The sequence below is a fragment of the Heterodontus francisci genome, chromosome 27 (assembly GCF_036365525.1).
Source record: "Heterodontus francisci isolate sHetFra1 chromosome 27, sHetFra1.hap1, whole genome shotgun sequence".
NCBI classification, from domain to species: Eukaryota; Metazoa; Chordata; class Chondrichthyes; order Heterodontiformes; family Heterodontidae; genus Heterodontus; species Heterodontus francisci.
The window spans coordinates 57,865,954-57,884,119 of record NC_090397.1 but is presented as its reverse complement, the minus strand read 5'-3'; the positions used below and the strand labels follow the sequence as shown (position 1 = coordinate 57,884,119).

General features: G+C 46.3%; 1 protein-coding gene across 1 annotated transcript in view; it reads left to right on the top strand.

The window, feature by feature from the left end:
* col7a1l (collagen type VII alpha 1-like) overlaps nt 1–17,025 on the top strand; it is a 353,167-nt gene extending 336,142 nt beyond the window's left edge. The window contains exons 95-96 of the mRNA XM_068059665.1: nt 16,587–16,759; nt 17,014–17,025. Of these exons, the coding sequence (XP_067915766.1) occupies nt 16,587–16,759; nt 17,014–17,025 (185 nt within the window). The remainder of the gene's footprint in view (nt 1–16,586; nt 16,760–17,013) is intronic.
* Nucleotides 17,026–18,166: the final 1,141 nt, after the last annotated feature.

Genomic DNA, 18,166 nt, shown 5'->3' with positions numbered 1-18,166 from the left:
AACGGAGACGTGGACGGCCGGTGGGTCTGATATCAGTGACGAGCTCACTGTACAATGCGTCCTTGGGGATCCTGCCATCTCCCATGCGGCTCACATGGCCAAGCCATCTTGAGCACCGCTGGCTCAGTAGGGTGTATATGCTGGGGATGTTGGCCGCCTCGAGGACTTCTGCGTTGGAGATACGGTCCTGCCACCTGATGCCAAGGATTCTCCGGAGGCAGTGAAGTTGGAATGAGTTGAGACGTCGCTCTTGGCTGACATACGTTGTCCAGGCCTCGCTGCTGTACAGCAAGGTACTGAGGACACAGGCTTGATACACTCGGACTTTTGTGTTCCCTGTCAGTGTGCCATTTTCCCACACCCTCTTGGCCAGTCTGGACACAGCAGCAGACGCCTTTTCCATGTGCTTGTTGATTTCTGCATCAAGAGACAGGTTACTGGTGATAGTTGAGCCTAGGTAGGTGAACTCTTGAACCACTTCCAGAGCGTGGTCGCCGATATTGATGGATGGAGCATTTCTGACGTCCTGTCCCATGATGATCGTTTTCTTGAGGCTGATGATTAGGCCAAATTCGTTGCAGGCAGCCGCAATCCTGTCGATGAGTCTCTGCTGACACTCTTCTGTGTGGGATGTTAATGCAGCATAGTCAACAAAGAGGAGTTCCCTGATAAGGACCTTCTGTAGTTTGGTCTTCGCTCTCAGACGAGCAAGGTTGAACAACCTGCCATCTGATCTTGTGTGGAGGAAAATTCCTTCTTCTGAAGACTTGAACACATGTGAGAGCAGCAGTGAGAAGAAGATCCCAAACAGTGTAGGTGCGAGAACACAGCCCTGTTTCATGCCACTCAGGATAGGAAAGGGATCTGATGAGGCACCGCTAAGCTGAATTGTGCCTTTCATATTGTCATGGAATAAGGTGATGATACTTAGTAGCTTTGGTGGACATCCGATCTTTGCTAGTAGTCTGAAGAGACCATGTCTGCTGATGAGGTCAAAGACTTTGGTGAGATCTATGAAAGCAATGTAGAGGGGCATCTGTTGTTCGTGGCATTTCTCCTGTAGCTGGCGAAGGGAGAACTGCATGTCAATGGTGAATCTCTCTGCTCGAAAGCCACACTGTGCCTCAGGGTAGACACGCTCAGCCAACTTCTGGAGTCTGTTTAAAACGACTCGAGCGAAGACTTTCCCCACTATGCTGAGCAACGAGATTCCACGGTAGTTGTTGCAGTCACCGCGGTCACCCTTGTTCTTGTAGACAAGTGGACTGTAACACCGCACCAAACAGCACGACAAAAAAAGGAAAGAAGGTACCAGCCCTTCATTTTTCAAGCTGGAACTTCAGAACTGTGTGTCCTGGCCTGTCGGAAGACTTTACACAACCAACAACTCTTGGAAGACCGCCATCATTAACAATGAGCTCAGTAGACTCAATGTGGACATTGCAGCACTTCAGGAGACACGCCTCTCTGCAAGCAGATCTCTAAGAGAGCAAGACTACACTTTCTACTGGCAGGGTAGGGATCCTGAAGAACCAAGACAGCATGGAGTGGGCTTTGCCATCAGAAACTCTTTGCTCAGCATGATAGAGCCACCTTCAAATGGCTTGGAATGCATACAGTCCATCCGACTGCTCAACACTTCTGGTCCAGTACACCTACTCAGCATCTATGCTCCAACACTTTGCTCCTCACCTGAAGTTAAAGACTAGTTCTGCGAGGAATTCCATAATATCATTAGTAGCATTCCTAATACCGAACATTTGTTCCTGCTAGGGGACTTTAACACCAGGGTTGGGGCTGATCATGACTCATGGCCCTCCTACCTTAGGCACTATGGCATTGGAAGGATGAATGAGAATGGACAGAGACTGCTGGAGTTGTGTACCTATCACAACCTCTGCATCACTAACTCGTTCTTTCATACCAAACCCTGTCACCAGGTTTCATGGAGACACCCAAGATCATGTCGTTGGCACCAGCTGGACCTCACCGTCGCAAGGCGAGCCTCTATAAACAGTGTCCAAATCACACACAGCTTCCACAGTGCAGACTGTGTCACCGACCACTCCCTGGTGTGCAGCAAAGGTCAACTCAAACCAAAGAAGCTACAGCACTCCAAGCAGAATGGCTGCCTGACATCAACACTAACAGAATTTCTTATCCACAGCTGTTACATAAGTTTTGAAATTCACTTGAAAAAGCCCTTCAAAACACTCCTGCAGGGGTGCAGAGACGAAGTGGGCCCACATCAGAGACACCATCTATTACTCAGCTATGACCACCTTTGGCAAACATGAGAAGCAGAATGCAGACTGGTTTCAATCTCACTTTGAAGAGCTGGAACCTCTCATAGCCACTAAGCGCACTGCACTGTTGAACTACAAGAAAGCCCCCAGTGAGTTCACATCCGTAGCACTTAAAGTAGCCAGAAGCGCTGCACAAAGAACAGCCAGGTGCTGTGCAAATGACTACTGGCAACATCTATGTAGTCATATTCAGCTGGCCTCCAACACCAGAAACATCAGAGGAATGTATGATGGCATCAAGAGAGCGTTTGGGCCAACCATCAAGAAGATCGCTCCTCTCAAGTCTAAATCAGGGGACACGATCACTGACCAACACAAGCAAATGGACTACTGGGTGGAGCACTACCGAGAACTGTACTCCAAGGAAAATGTCACTGATTCTGCTCTCAATGCAACCCAGTCTCTGCCAGTCATGGATGAGCTGGATGAACAGCCAACAAAATCGGAGCTCAGTGATGCCATTAATTCTCTAGCCAGTGGAAAAGCCCCTGGAAAGGACGGCATTACCCCTGAAATAATCAAGAATGCCAAGCCTGCTATACTTGCAGCACTCCATGAACTACTTTGCCTGTGCTGGGATGAGGGAGCAGTACCACAGGGCTTGTGCAATGCCAATATCATCACCCTCTATAAGAAAAAAACATAAATGCAGAGTATTTCTTAAATAGTGAGATTGGGAAGAGTTGACGTCCAAAGGGACCTGGGTGTCCTTGTTCATAAGTCACTGAAAGCTAACATGCAGGTGCAGCAAGAAATTAGGAAGGCAAATGGTATGTTAGCCTTTATTGCAAGAGGATTTGAGTATAGGAGTAAAGAAGTCTTGCTGCAATTGTATAGAGCCTGGTGAGACCGCACCTGGAGTATTGTGTACAGTTCTTGCCTCCTTACCTAAGAGAGGATATATTTGCCATAGAGGGAGTGCAACAAAGGTTCACCAGACTGATTCCCGGATGGCAGGAGTGTCCTATGAGGAGAGATTGAGGAGACCGGGCCTGTATTAGAATTAGAATTAGAACATTACAGCGCAGTACAGGCCCTTCGGCCCTCAATGTTGCGCCGACCTGTGAAACCATCTGACCTACACTATTCCCTTTTCATCCATATGTCTATCCAATGACCACTTAAATGCCCTTAAAGTTGGCGAGTCTACTACTGTTGCAGGCAGGGCGTTCCACGCCCCTACTACTCTCCGAGTAAAGAAACTACCTCTAACATCTGTCCTATATCTATCACCCCTCAACTTAAAGCTATGTCCCCTCATGTTTGCCATCACCATCCGAGGAAAAAGACTCTCACTATCCACCCTATCTAACCCTCTGATTATCTTATATGTCTCTACTAAGTCACCTCTCCTCCTCCTCTCCAACGAAAACAACCTCAAGTCCCTCAGCCTTTCCTCGTAAGACCTTCCCTCCATACCAGGCAACATCCTAGTAAATCTCCTCTGCACCCTTTCCAAAGCTTCCACATCCTTCCTATAATGCGGTGACCAGAACTGCACGCAATACTCCAGGTGCGGTCTCACCAGAGTTTTGTACAGCTGCAGCATGACCTCGTGGCTCCGAAACTCGATCCCCCTACTAATAAAAGCTAACACACCATATGCCTTCTTAACAGCCCTATTAACCTGGGTAGCAACTTTCAGGGATTTATGTACCTGGACACCAAGATCTCTCTGTTCATCTACACTACCAAGAATCTTCCCATTAGCCCAGTACTCTGCATTCCTGTTACTCCTTCCAAAGTGAATCACCTCACACTTTTCCGCATTAAACTCCATTTGCCATCTCTCAGCCCAGCTCTGCAGCCTATCTATGTCCCTCTGTACCCTACAACATCCTTCGGCACTATCCACAACTCCACCGACCTTCGTGTCATCCGCAAATTTACTAACCCACCCTTCTACACCCTCATCCAAGTCATTTATAAAAATGACAAACAGCAGTGGCCCCAAAACAGATCCTTGCTGTACACCACTAGTAACTAAACTCCAGGATGAACATTTGCCATCAACCACCACCCTCTGTCTTCTTTCAGCTAGCCAATTTCTGATCCAAAGCTCTAAATCACCTTCAACCCCATACTTCCGTATTTTCTGCAATAGCCTACCGTGGGGAACCTTATCAAACGCCTTACTGAAATCCATATACACCACATCCACTGCTTTACCCTCATCCACCTGTTTGGTCACCTTCTCGAAAAACTCAATAAGGTTTGTGAGGCACGACCTACCCTTCACAAAACCGTGCTGACTATCGCTAATGAACTTATTCTTTTCAAGATGATTATAAATCCTGTCTCTTATAACCTTTTCCAACATTTTACCCACAACCGAAGTAAGGCTCACAGGTCTATAATTACCAGGGCTGTCTCTACTCCCCTTCTTGAACAAGGGGACAACATTTGCTATCCTCCAGTCTTCCGTCACTATTCCTGTCGACAATGATGACATAAAGATCAAGGACAAAGGCTCTGCAATCTCCTCCCTGGCTTCCCAGAGAATCCTAGGATAAATCCCATCTGGCCCAGGGGACTTATCTATTTTCACACTTTCCAAAATTGCTAACACCTCCTCCTTGTGAACCTCAATCCCATCTAGCCTAGTAGTCTGAATCTCAGTATTCTCCTCGACAACATTTTCTTTCTCTACTGTAAATACTGACGAAAAATATTCATTTAACGCTTCCCCTATCTCCTCTGATTCCACACACAACTTCCCACTACTATCCTTGATTGGCCCTAATCTAACTCTAGTCATTCTTTTATTCCTGATATACCTATAGAACGCCTTAGGGTTTTCCTTGATCCTATCCGCCAATGGCTTCTCGTGTCCTCTCCTTGCTCTTCTTAGCTCTCCCTTTAGATCCTTCCTGGCTAGCTTGTAACTCTCAAGCGCCCTAACTGAGCCTTCACCTCTCATCCTAACATAAGCCTTCTTCTTCCTCTTAACAAGCGCTTCAACTTCTTTAGTAAACCACGGCTCCCTCGCTCGACAACTTCCTCCCTGCCTGATAGGCACATACTTATCAAGGACACGCAGTAGCTGCTCCTTGAATAAGCTCCACATTTCGATTGTGCCCATCCCCTGCAGTTTCCTTCCCCATCCTACGCATCCTAAATCTTGCCTAATCGCATCATAATTTCCTTTCCCCCAGCTATAATACTTTCCCTGCAGTATATACCTGTCCCTGCCCATCGCTAAGGTAAACCTAACCGAATTGTGATCACTATCACCAAAGTGCTCACCTACATCTAAATCTAACACCTGGCCGGGTTCATTACCCAGTACCAAATCCAATGTGGCATCGCCCCTGGTTGGCCTGTCTACATACTGTGTTAGAAAACCCTCCTGCACACACTAGACAAAAACTGACCCATCTAAAGTACTCAAACTATAGTATTTCCAGTCAATATTTGGAAAGTTAAAGTCCCCCATAACAACTACCCTGTTACTCTCGCCCCTGTCGAGAATCATCTTCACTATCCTTTCCTCTACATCTCTGGAACTATTCGGAGGTCTATAGAAGACTCCCAACAGGGTGACCCCTCCCCTCCTGTTTCTAACTTCGGCCCATACTACCTCAGTAGACGAGCCCTCAAACGTCCTTTCTGCCGCTGTAATACTCTCCTTAATTAACAATGCCACACCCCCCCCTCTTTTACCATCTTCTCTGTTCTTACTGAAACATCTAAATCCCGGAACCTGCAACATCCATTCCTGCCCCTGCTCTACCCATGTCTCCGAAATGGCCATTACATCGAGATCCCAGGTACCAACCCATGCTGCAAGCTCACCCACCTTATTCCGGATACTCCTGGCGTTGAAGTAGACATACTTTAAACCAAGTTCTTGCTTGCCAGTGCCCTCTTGCGTCCTTGTAACCTTGGCCCTGACCTCACTACTCTCAACATCCTGTACACTGGAACTACAATTTAGGTTCCCATTCCCCTGCTGAATTAGTATAAACCCCCCCGAAGAGCACTAGCAAATCTCCCCCCCAGGATATTGGTACCCCTCTGGTTCAGGTGAAGACCATCCTGTTTGTAGAGGTCCCACCTACCCCAGAAAGAGCCCCAATTATCCAGGAAACCAAAACCCTCCCTCCTACACCATCCCTGCAGCCACGTGTTCAACTCCTCTCTCTCCCTATTCCTCGCTTCGCTATCACGTGGCACAGGCAACAACCCAGAGATAACAACTCTGTTTGTTCTCGCTCTAAGCTTCCACCCTAGCTCCCTGAATTTCTGCCTTAAATCCCCATCTCTCTTCCTACCTATGTCGGTGGTGCCTATCTGGACTACGACTTGGGGCTGCTCCCCCTCCCCCTTAAGGATCCCAAAAACACGATCCGAGACATCACGAACCCTGGCACCTGGGAGGCAACACACCAACCGTGAGTCTCTCTCGTTCCCACAGAACCTCCTATCTGTTCCCCTAACTATGGAGTCCCCAATGACTAATGCTCTGCTCCTCTTCCCCCTTCCCTTCTGAGCAACAGGGACAGACTCTGTGCCAGAGACCTGTACCCCATTGCTTACCCCTGGTAAGTCGTCCCCCGCAACAGTATCCAAAACGGTATACCTGTTGTTGAGGGAAACGGCCACAGGGGATCCCTGCACTGCCTGCTGGTTCCCTCTCCTTCCCCTGACGGTAACCCATCTACCTACTTCTTTTACCTGAGGTGTGACTACCTCCCCATAACTCCTCTCAATAACACCCTCCGCCTCCCGAATGATCCGAAGTTCATCCAGCTCCAGTTCCCTAACGCGGTTCTCGAGGAGCTGGAGTTGGGTGCACTTCCCGCAGATGCAGTCAACAGGGACACTCTTGGCGACCCTTACCTCCCACATTCTGCAGGAGGAACATACAACTGCCTTAACCTCCATTCTCTAGAGTTTAGAAGAATAAGAGGTGATCTCATTGAAGTGTACAAAATTCTTAGAGGGCTTGACAGGGTTGATGCAGGAGGGCATGCCAGGAGCAGTACCAGGCATACCTCAAAATGTGGTGTCAACCTGGTGAAGCTACAACACAGGACTATCTGCGTGCCAAACTGTGTAAGCAGCATGCGATAGACAGAGCTAAGTGATCCCATAACCAACGGATCAGATCTAAGCTCTGCAGTCCTGCCACATCCAGCCGTGAATGGTGGTGGACAATTAAAGAACTAACTGGAGGAGGTGGCTCCACAAATATCCCCATCCTCAATGATGGGGGAGCCCAGCACATCAGTGCGAAAAATAAGGCAGAAGAATTTGCGACAATCTTCAGCCAGAAGTGCCGAGTTGATGATCCATCTCGGCCTCCTCCTGAAGTCCCCAGCATCACAGATGCCAGACTTCAGCCAATTCGATTCACTCCGCGTGATATCAAGAAACAAATGAAGGCACTGGATACTGCAAAGGCTATGGGCCTTGACAATATTCCGGCAATAGTACTGAAGACCTGTGCTCCAGAACTTGCCGCGTCCCTAGCCAAGCTGTTCCAGTGCAGCAACAACACTGGCATCTCCCCTGCAATGTGGAAAATTGCCCAGGTATGTCCTGTACACAAAAAGCGGGACAAGTCCAACCTGGCCAATTACTGCCCCACCAGCCTACTCTCAAACATCAATAAAGTGATGGAAGGTGTCATCAATAGTGCCATCAAGCGGCACTTGCTTAGTAATAACCTGCTCAGTGATGCTCAATTTTGGTTCCGCCAGGGCCACTCAGCTCCTGACCTCATTACAGCCTTGGTTCAAATATGGACAAAAGAGCTGAACTCAACAGGTGAGGTGACAGTAACTGCCCTTGACATCAAGGCAGCATTTGACCGAGTATGGCATCAAGGAGCCCTAGCAAAACTGAGGTCAATGGGAATTGGGGAAAACCCTCCACTGGTTGGAGTCGTACCTAGGACAAAGGAAGATGGTTGTGGGAGATCAATCATCTGAACTCCCACTGCAGGAGTTCCTCAGGGTAGTGTCCTAGGCCCAAACATCTTAAGCTGCTTCATCAATGACCTTCCTTCAACCATAAGGTCAGAAGTGGGGATGTTCGCTGATGATTGCACAATGTTCAGCACCATTTGTGACTCCTCAGATACTGAAGCAGTCCGTGTAGAAATGCAGCAAGACTTGGATAATATCCAGGCTTGGGCTGATAAATGGCAAGTAACATTTGTGCCACACAAGTGCCAGGCAATGACCATCTCCAACAAGAGAGAATCTAACCATCTCCCCTTGACATTCAATGGCATTACCATCGCTGAATCCCCTACGATCAACATCCTAGGGGCTACCATTGACCAGAAACGGAACTGGAGTAGCTATATAAATACCGTGGCTACAAGAGCAGGTCAGAAGCTAGGAATCCTGCGGTGAGTAACTCACCTGCTGACTCCCCAAAGCCTGTCCACCATCTACAAGGCACAAGTCAGGAGTGTGATGGAATATTCTCCACTTGCTTGGATGGGTGCAGCTCCAACAACACTCAAGAAGCTCGACACCATCCAGGACAAAGCAGCCCGCTTGATTGGCACCCCATCGACAAACATTCACTCCCTCCGCCACCGACGCACAGTGGCAGCAATGTGTACCATATACAAGATGCACTGCAGCAATGCACCAAGGCACCTTAGACAGCACCTTCCAAACCCACGACCTCTACCAACTAGAAGGACAAGGGCAGCAAATGGTTGGGAACACCACCACCTGCAAGCCACACACCATCGTGACTTGGAACTATATCACCGTTTCTTCACTGTCGCTGGGTCAAAATCCTGGAACTCCGTTCCTAACAGCACTGTTGGTGTACCTACCCCACATGGACTGCAGCGGTTCAAGAAGGCAGCTCACCTCCACCTTCTCAAGGGCAATTAGGGATGGGCAATAAATGCTGGCCTGGCCAGCGATGCCCACATCCCATGAATGAATAAAAAAAAATGCAGGAAGGATGTTTCCCCTGGCTGGTGAGTCTAGAACCAGGGGACATCGCCTCATAATAAGAGGTAGGCCATTTAGGACTGAGATAAGGAGGAATTTCTTCACTCAGAGGGTGATGAATCTTTGGAATTCTCTATCCCGATTGCTGTGGAGGCTCAGTCATTGAGCATGTTCAAAACAGAGATCGATAGATGTCTAGATATTAAAAATATCAAGGGATATGGGGATAGTGTGGGAAAATGGCATTGAGGTAGAAGATCAGCCATGATCTAGTTGAATGGCAGAGCAGGCTTGAGGGGCTGAATGGCATACTCCTGCTCCTATTTCCTGTGTTCCTATGATATCTCAGATGGTTGTCGGGCTGGAGGAGGTTATCGAGATAGGGAAGGGCGAGGCCTTGGAGGGAATTGAAAACAAGGATGATAATTTTAAAATTGAGGTGTTGCTCAACCAGGGGCCAATTAGGTCTGTGAGCACAGGGGTGATGCGTGCATGCAGCTTGTTGCGAGTTAGGACACGGGCAGAGTTTTGGATGAGGTTAAATGTATCGAAGGTAGAATGTCAGAGGCTGGTCAGGAGTGCATTGGAATGGTCATGTTTAGAGATAACAAAAGCATGGATGCAGGTGCCAGCAGCAGATGAGCTGAGGCAGAAATAAAGTTGGGCGATGATACATAGGTGAGAATGGGCGGTCTTAGTGATGGTGCGGATATGTAGTCAGAAGCACGTCGTGGAGCCAAATACAACACCATGGTTGCAAACAGTCTGGTTCAGCATCAAACAGTTGCCAGGGAGAGAGATGGAGTCAGTAGCAAGGGAACAGAGTTTGTGGTGGGCCAAAGACAATGACTCCAGCCTTCCCAATATTTAGTTGTAGAAAATTTCTGCTCATCCGGTAGTGAATGTCAGACAAGCAGTATGACAATTTAGAGACAGTGGAGGTGTCGAGAGAGGTGGTGGTGAAGTAGAGCTGGGTGCCCTGGTGGGGGAGTCCAGAACAAGGAGGCATAACCTTAAAATTAGAGCTAGGCCGTTCAAGGGAGATATTAGAAAACTCTTCTGCACATGAATGTTCATGGGAATCTGGAACACTCTCACCCAAATATGTGTTGAGGCTAGGGCTCAGTTGAAAATTTAAAACTGAGATTGACAGGATTTTGTTAAGCCTGAATATTAAGGGTTATGGAACAAGGGTGGCTAAATGTAAGTGAGATGCAGATCAGTTACAATCTGATTGAGGTGCCTACTCCCAATCTTATCTTCCTCTAATGCCACCTCCACTTCTTCTTTCTCACTAAAGGTGGGTGCAGAATCCCCTATTGTGGGTGTATCTGCGCTGCCAGTAACACAATCTGGAGTATATGATCTGCCAAATTCCTCATGCAGACTGGGGCCAGAGACATCAGGGGTGATTGCGGCAGTGCATTCAGGTGCTAACAATCCTCCAAGTTGGCCAAAATGGGATCTTGAATTGAAACACTGGTTAGCCTATGTTTGGTGCAAGACACAATCTTGGTAAAGGAGCTGAAGCCAGCACTGGGTACAGCTGCCCAGAGACTCGTTAAACAACTGATTGCCACTTAATGTGGGCTAGGAGTCATTAAAGAGACTGCATGGCATGTTGGTGGCCAACACTTCAACTAATCCCTCTCCTAACGGCAACCAGCTGTTTGGGAGTAGTCATGGCATTGATGTCGATTTCAAGCGCTACTTAAAGGGATACTCACCGTTTCATGATCAATGCTCCTGGAGCTGTGAAGAGGACCTCTGAAACACATCGGGAAAATTTCTGAGGCATTTTATTGAGACTTTATCAGCACTTGGGCAATGTTCATTCTGGAAATTTTCTGAAGACTTCGCTGAAAGGATAAGTGCTGTGCTATTGCACCTTATAGCAGTCGCCAGAAGAAATGAAGTGCTTGGTCATCCACAGGGAGACAAGAACTGGTGGTGGCCTCTTCAGTTTGAGGAGGCAGCATTGAATGCAGTTGATTATGGGTGAGGGATAGCTTGGTGGCAGTACAATAAGGCAAGTGTCCTTTTTTGCTTCATCTTCATCCTCTTCAAATTCATTCCATCACAAATAGTCAAGCTCATTATTCTGCAGAACAGCAGCATTATATTCAACTTGTAGCAGCACTACAGAGGTCTTGCGCCACTCTACTGGTGTACCCTGCGCCAACAAGTGCTTCGAATGTGGCGTTCCCTCAGGATAAGGGCGCATGCAGGAGTATCCCCTGTAAGCATGGGAAAGCTCTCAATTCAGCACTACGCTGACTGACTGATGTAACACCAGGATCCCAAATTTGGGCAAGGAATGTACAGGTAGCATCTATGTTATTTACTTAAGATAAAACAAGCATGAGGTTGCAAGAAGAGCCCTGCCGTAGCATTATTTAAAGGGCCAGGCACCCTGATTGCAAGTAGGTTAAAATGTTGGAACTTTTTCTGTTGCAAAGTGTCTGGAAGTACTCTGGAATGTTTTTGGAAGTTTTAAGAAGTTCCTGCATTCGCCAGAGATTGTCTGTTGCCACATCCTCACAGGGAAGGGCCAGAAGGGCAGGTGACCTGTGGACACAAAGGCTGCAGTGCCTTTGGGTCTGCAGCATGACAGAGGGATGGAGGAGAGATTGCAAAGAGGGCAAGCTCTGTGCCATCCCCTCTGCTAAGTTGAAGCCAGACTCCTCTATGCTCGTTGACATGACAGGAGGCGATTTGGCAGGCCAGCCTATGCACCCAGCATACCCAGTACGTACCTATTTAGCACTGTCCTGCATGCCACCCCATCAAGGTACTCATCTGAGTCCTATGTGGCAGTAATTCTCTGCCACCTCACTCTCTGTTGAGCTGACAAACAAACGATCCGTGGATGCCATGTGCTGATCCCAACTCTATACTAGCTGCTAAGGTATGTGCAATGCCAATATCTGAGCTGGTGGCTGCGAATGTCAGACTAAATGATAGGGCCTCATCATTAGAATGCTAGAATGGTTACAGCACAGAAGGAGGCCATTTGCCCTATTGTGTCCATAGCAGCAAGAACAATTGAGCTAGTTTCATTCCCCAGCCCTTTCCCCGTTTCCCTACAAAACTTTTCCAATTATCCAATTCCCTTTTGAAAGCCATGATTGAATTTGCCTCGATGATCCTTTTCAGGCAGTGTATTCCAGATCGTAACCTCTCGTTGCATTAAAAAAGTTCTTCCTCCTGTCACCTTTGGTTCTTTTGCCTGTCACTTTAAATCTGTGTCCTCTGGTCTCGACCATTCTGCCAATTCGAACAGTTTCTCTCCGTCTATTCTGTCTAGACCATTCATGATTTTGAACATCTCTATCAAATCTCCTCTCAACCTTCTCTTCTCTAAAAAGAACAAGCCCAGCTTCTCTAATCTATGCTCGTAACTGAAGTCCCTCATCCCTGGAACTATTCTCATAAGTCTTTTCTGCACCCTCTCTAAAGCCTTCACTTCCTTTCTAAAAGTGCAGTGCCCAAAATTAGACACGATACTCCAGTTGAGGCCGAACCAGTGTTTTATAAAGTGTTATGATCTCTATAGAGACTACCAACAAACCAAAAGAATCGAATTCACCAACCGACCTCAGTTTAAGAAACCAAAAACCAAACGGACAAGATTTCACTTTGATAGATTTTACTTTAATACTCAAACCAAAAACAGCATAAATTAAGTATGAATTAACAGTTAATTCACAGTCGATATATATATCTTAAGGGTGACACGTTAATTAGCAGATGCATCAAGGATAGTCCTTACGGATCCTCTGAATAATCTTATCAGCAAGGTGGCATTGAACAGGCCCACAGTACAACAAAATCAGGCTCTTCCTCACGTAGTTTTTCAAGTTTGTCCTCCAGGATGCAGATACAGAATAATGAGGTCCCGTCTATAGCGAGCAATGCAATCTTCCCTTTAATGGTTTGACTTTGTCGCCTTGAACAACCTCGGCCTCGCCCACTACCATCCTGATGGCTTGGTACCACGGAGAACTCTTTCACTGAAGACAGCTGCCATAAGTCATTCACCAATGGTCAACCCTCAGTTTAGGCTCCTTTGCCTACAGCCAAACGGCTTTGTGGTCTGCTTCAATTCCAAGCCGCGCCTCTGGATGCACAACAACCTGCAGCTCTCAGACTGTCTCTTTAAACAATAACTGGCTGATTTTTTTTCAACCACTGCAGTGTTCTTCTCAACTCTCAAAAACCTTCTGGTCAAACTGAAAATTAACCTCCAGTCATATGTCCTTGGTTAAAAAAAAATTGTTTTTGCTCAGTCACAGGACTGTTGTTTGTTTAACCCGGGGTTGATTCCCCAGAATCTGGAAGCCTTTAGTTTCAAATTCAAATCAAGGACTATCTGCCAAAAACAAACACAAGCTGTACAGAACTCATTCTGCACACAAAGACTCCATCAGAAAAGGTTCATTATAATCTCTATATTAGTGCTGTGCTGTTGGTCTCTTTTTCCCTCCTGAGACACTAGTGGCTGGACAGCTGGTAGTTCTTGGATGTCTGACAGCAGGAACTCAGAAAGAAAGGGAAGGTTGGTGTGAAGGAAGGAGGGTGGGGTGGGAAAACAACAGGATGATGGTCACAATATCAGTAGCTTGTTCATCAAGCCAGATAGCAGGATGAAGGTTTGCTGGGAGTTGAGAAACAGCATAATAAAATATAGTCATCCTCAATGTTCTCAGTGATGTCAGATACTACAGGTCCTGTCGCAGCTGGCCCCATGATGTGCCGCGCCAAATCCCCTGTAGGGCTCGGGATGTAGGTGTCCTTGAGCCTCACCTGTTCCGTTCTGCTCCTTTCCACTGTGTGCCACCTTGTCCAGCAAGAGAGGGAAGAATCAGTGGTTGTGTATCACTGTATTTGAGTGACGTGCCTGCCATAGCTGAATAGCTAGAGGTATGTGGAGACAGTGAGAGGTGGTTGAGAATGGCAGTATTGATAGGTGTGTGAGCATGAGGTGGAGTATATAGATGCTCGGCTTGAATACTGTGCCGGGGGTGCGCTGCTGGGTGAGTGGATATGTGGTGCATTTAGCAGCATGAGAGGCTGGTGGAACAGCAGGTAGGAGATGACCTGTGAAGATGTATTCACTGACATTGACCACCCATATGAGATCATTAAACTTCATGTGGCACTGCTGCCAGGTCCTTGGGTCCAGACTCTGGGAGTTGACCTTCCTGGCCACCTGCTCCAACTCCCTTCTCAGGGTGGTCCTCGAGGTTTTCCTGGCCCCCTGCAGACCCATGGCACCTCTCCTCCTGCATACCTGCACCACTAATGCCTCCAGCACCTCATCTGTCATTTTGAATCCCTCTATGTACTTTGGTGTTGGTTTTGCAATAATTTACATTGCAGCAATATTTTGGTGCAGCTTCGCTTAAAAGATACAGCCTGCCTTTCAGAAGATCAGGCTGGCTGTCCCATGTGGTCTGCAAACAACACTGCAGGGCACTCCTGCTCTGAGCTGTGACCTTAAGCAGCATTTAGGAGCAGAAAGCAACTTGGGCGCTACTCAGGTTAACACTATAAACATTCAAATGAGGTGGGAACACAAAGTTGATGTGTTACTTACCTCAATATGTAGGGGCATGGGCAGGTCACAAATTACTCATGCCCAAAAAAAGAGGCTAATCAATTTCTCATCCAATGTATTTACTTTGGATGCCTATGCCCAGTATTTTCAGAGAGGCACCATAGTAATATATTTTCCTTTTCTCTTTTTCTCAGGGGCTCCCAAGATGATTAAAGGCTATTTTGGCTAAAGGGTGAAAACAGGTGCTAAATGATTACGATGCTAATAAGACTAGCCTTTTTGAAAGTCTGGATTTAGCATACAATTTTGTCCTAATAGTTGATTGCCATAATTTAGACTTGCCTGGAGGTGCTAAACTAGAAACCAGGTTTAGCACTCAAGTTCTGATTAGATGCAATTTTCATGGAGCAGTATAGGTGGTCTTTTCGCACCCACTTCCACTGAAGGTGTGGAGTGCTTTGGCTGTCACACAGCAGCACTTTGAAGGATGACTCAGGGACCAACTTCTCAGATGTGGGACTGGTGGAGAAGTTCCAGAGGAAGAGCGGTGTCCTGTACCCACATGGGGTCTGAAGGAGGAGGGATGTCCTGTGTCCACAGGGGTAAGGATGCCACCTCGCCCTCTTCGTCCTCTTGGCTTTCTCTCCTGCAGCAACTGGTGCTGCCTAGCCTCAGGTCATTCTCCTCTCATTTCAAATCCAAACCAAGATTGCTTGTGTTGTCTTCAAAATAAGACAAACCAGTAACTGCTAGTAATATGATGACCCAGAGTACCACCCTAGTGACCAACCTACATCACACACTGTGCAAATTCATGGCAAAGCAGCGTTCAAGTACTTGCAGGTGCCAGTTTGATCTACCATATCACACAACAATTATGTGTGATATTACAAACTTTATTATGTGTCAGTACTGTGTGCTTGCAAATGCAGGCATTCAAAATCAGAAAGGTTGTATCAATGCTTGCAGCAATGGGGCTAAGGACAAGAATGTTTAATTAAATATTTTGGAAAATGGGTATGGCAAGGACAGTGTATAGGGAAATGGGACTCAGTGCAGGATAGGTTGAAGGCAACAAAATTTTGGACAAGTTTTAATTATAGTTTATATTTATGTGGAACTCACCATTCATCAACTGAAATCACCTAAAATAGATTAACTGTCTCATTACAGTTTGTTGGATCTTACTGTGTGCATTACGGCTACTCCATATGCATACATAACAGCACTGCACACCAAAGTAATTAATTTGTCATGAAGTGCTTTGAGATGATTCTCAAAGGTGTTAAATGGGCAAAAGTCTTTTTTGTTTGGACTGAAGTGGATATGCACAATGTAGAGCAACTATTCTGAGAGAAGAATGCCCTTATCTCATAAGCTATGTATTGACATGCCTCACATAAAATATCCTGGGGGAAAATGTCCTTTGTTGGTTAAATGTAGTGATATCATAAAGTAATCTTTATATAAATATTTATGATTTAATTACGTTACCTACACAGACAGAAGGCCTGCAAATATCTATTTTTTTTCTATTCTTTCATGGGATGTGGGCATTGCTGGCTAGGCCAGCATTTATTGCCCATCCCTAAATATTTCAATAAACACATTGATATATGTAACTCCAAGAAAAAAAAGTGGATGCCATTTGTATTGGTGTTGACCTTGGTGTGTCAATGGGTTATATAAACAACTAGTATAAGTTTATAGGCATGGTAATATACAAGGCCGTTTTCTGGCATTTTCATGCCAACAAAATGCAGAGTTTGTCTTTCTCTTTTTATGCTTACATAGCTCCTTGTAGCCAGCCAATGGATGAAGGTTCTTGCTCACAATATGAGCTGCTGTGGTATTATTCTCCTGAAGGCAATGACTGCAGACCATTTGTGTACAGTGGCTGTGGAGGAACAAGTAATCGCTTCCCTTCAAAGCAAGGATGTGTGCGTAGATGTGTGGAAGGAGAAAAGGTAATGTTGATTTTTTTGGGACTTATCGAGCTGAAAGATTTCAGTGCTGGGATTTTTTTTTAAATGTACTTTTGCCACTCTCAGCATTATGCATTCCTAAACCAACTATACCATTAATCTGATGCAGAGTAAGGCTTCCCCTCCTTTGTTCCAATCATAGAAAAGCTAAACAAGCATAAATATCCTATTTCTCACACTTTTGGCCTAAGTGACATTGATCTTTTGAGCAGGTTTATACTCTGTTTCTGCCCTAGAAACTGGGTTGAGATTTTACCATATGCAGTTAGGAACATAGGAGCAGGAGTAGGCCATTCAGCCCATCAAGCTTGCTCCGCTATTCAATACGATCATGGCTGATCATCCACTTCAATGCCTTTTCCCCACACTATCCCCATATCCCTTTATGTCATTGGTATTTAGAAATCTGTCAATCTCTGCTTTAAACACACTCAATGACCAAGCCACCACAGCCCTCAGATTTCTTCCATGAGTCTTAAAACAAGCAAAGACTTTCATCTTATTAGTCTGCACTTGATTCAATTACAGACAGCAGATGTGGAAGAACAGGGTTCTTATCAACTGTGTCTCCCAGCCCCTGAAAGATAAAGTTAAGCATGGAAGTTTGCAAGATGCTCGTAAAAATAATTGGAGTCACTGTATTCTGACCTGGTATAAAATACATTTTCTGTCCTATCCTTGAAGTGAGAAGTGTGTGAGAGGTTCTATGTAAATCAGATTGAATAAGGATAAGTACAGATAGAAATAACTGATTAGTATATGTGGACAACATTATTGGTCCTGATATTTTCAGGACCCCATGTTCGGAGCGGGTGGAGGAATTATGGATGGGAAACCTGGGTGTATGGGTTTCCTGAATGTCCTGCAGGTTTTAACTTCTGGAAGCCTTTTAAATTTTTCATCCAGGTTTCCTTCCTTCCTGACAACCAACCTGATTGACAGGCTGGCTGCCTATCAGGCAAGAAAGCCTGCAGCAGAAGGATGCAGCAGATAGGAAGATTGCTACTTGTGGGGGCAGAGGAAGAGATAGTGAGGGGAGTGAGATGGTGGTTGAGGGGGGAGTGAGATGGTAGTTGGGGGGGCGGTGAGATGGTGTTCGAGGGGAGCAAGATGGTGGTCGGGGATTCAAGGTGTGATCCGGGGATGATTGCAGGGATGGGGGGAGAAGATCATTGTGGGCAAGTGGTGTTTACAAGTTAGCTTGTTGGCTTGGAGGAAAACATCTGTTCCTCCTGGCTCACAAGCAGTGCTGTAAATGTACTTACCTTATAGATCCAGTCCATCTCGACTCCTTTTACCTGCCAGAATTCCTGAGGCCAGGGAAACCCGGCCAACATTAGTTAAAAATAAGAAGTATGTTAAATTGGAGGCATGCAGCTTCCTTCAAAG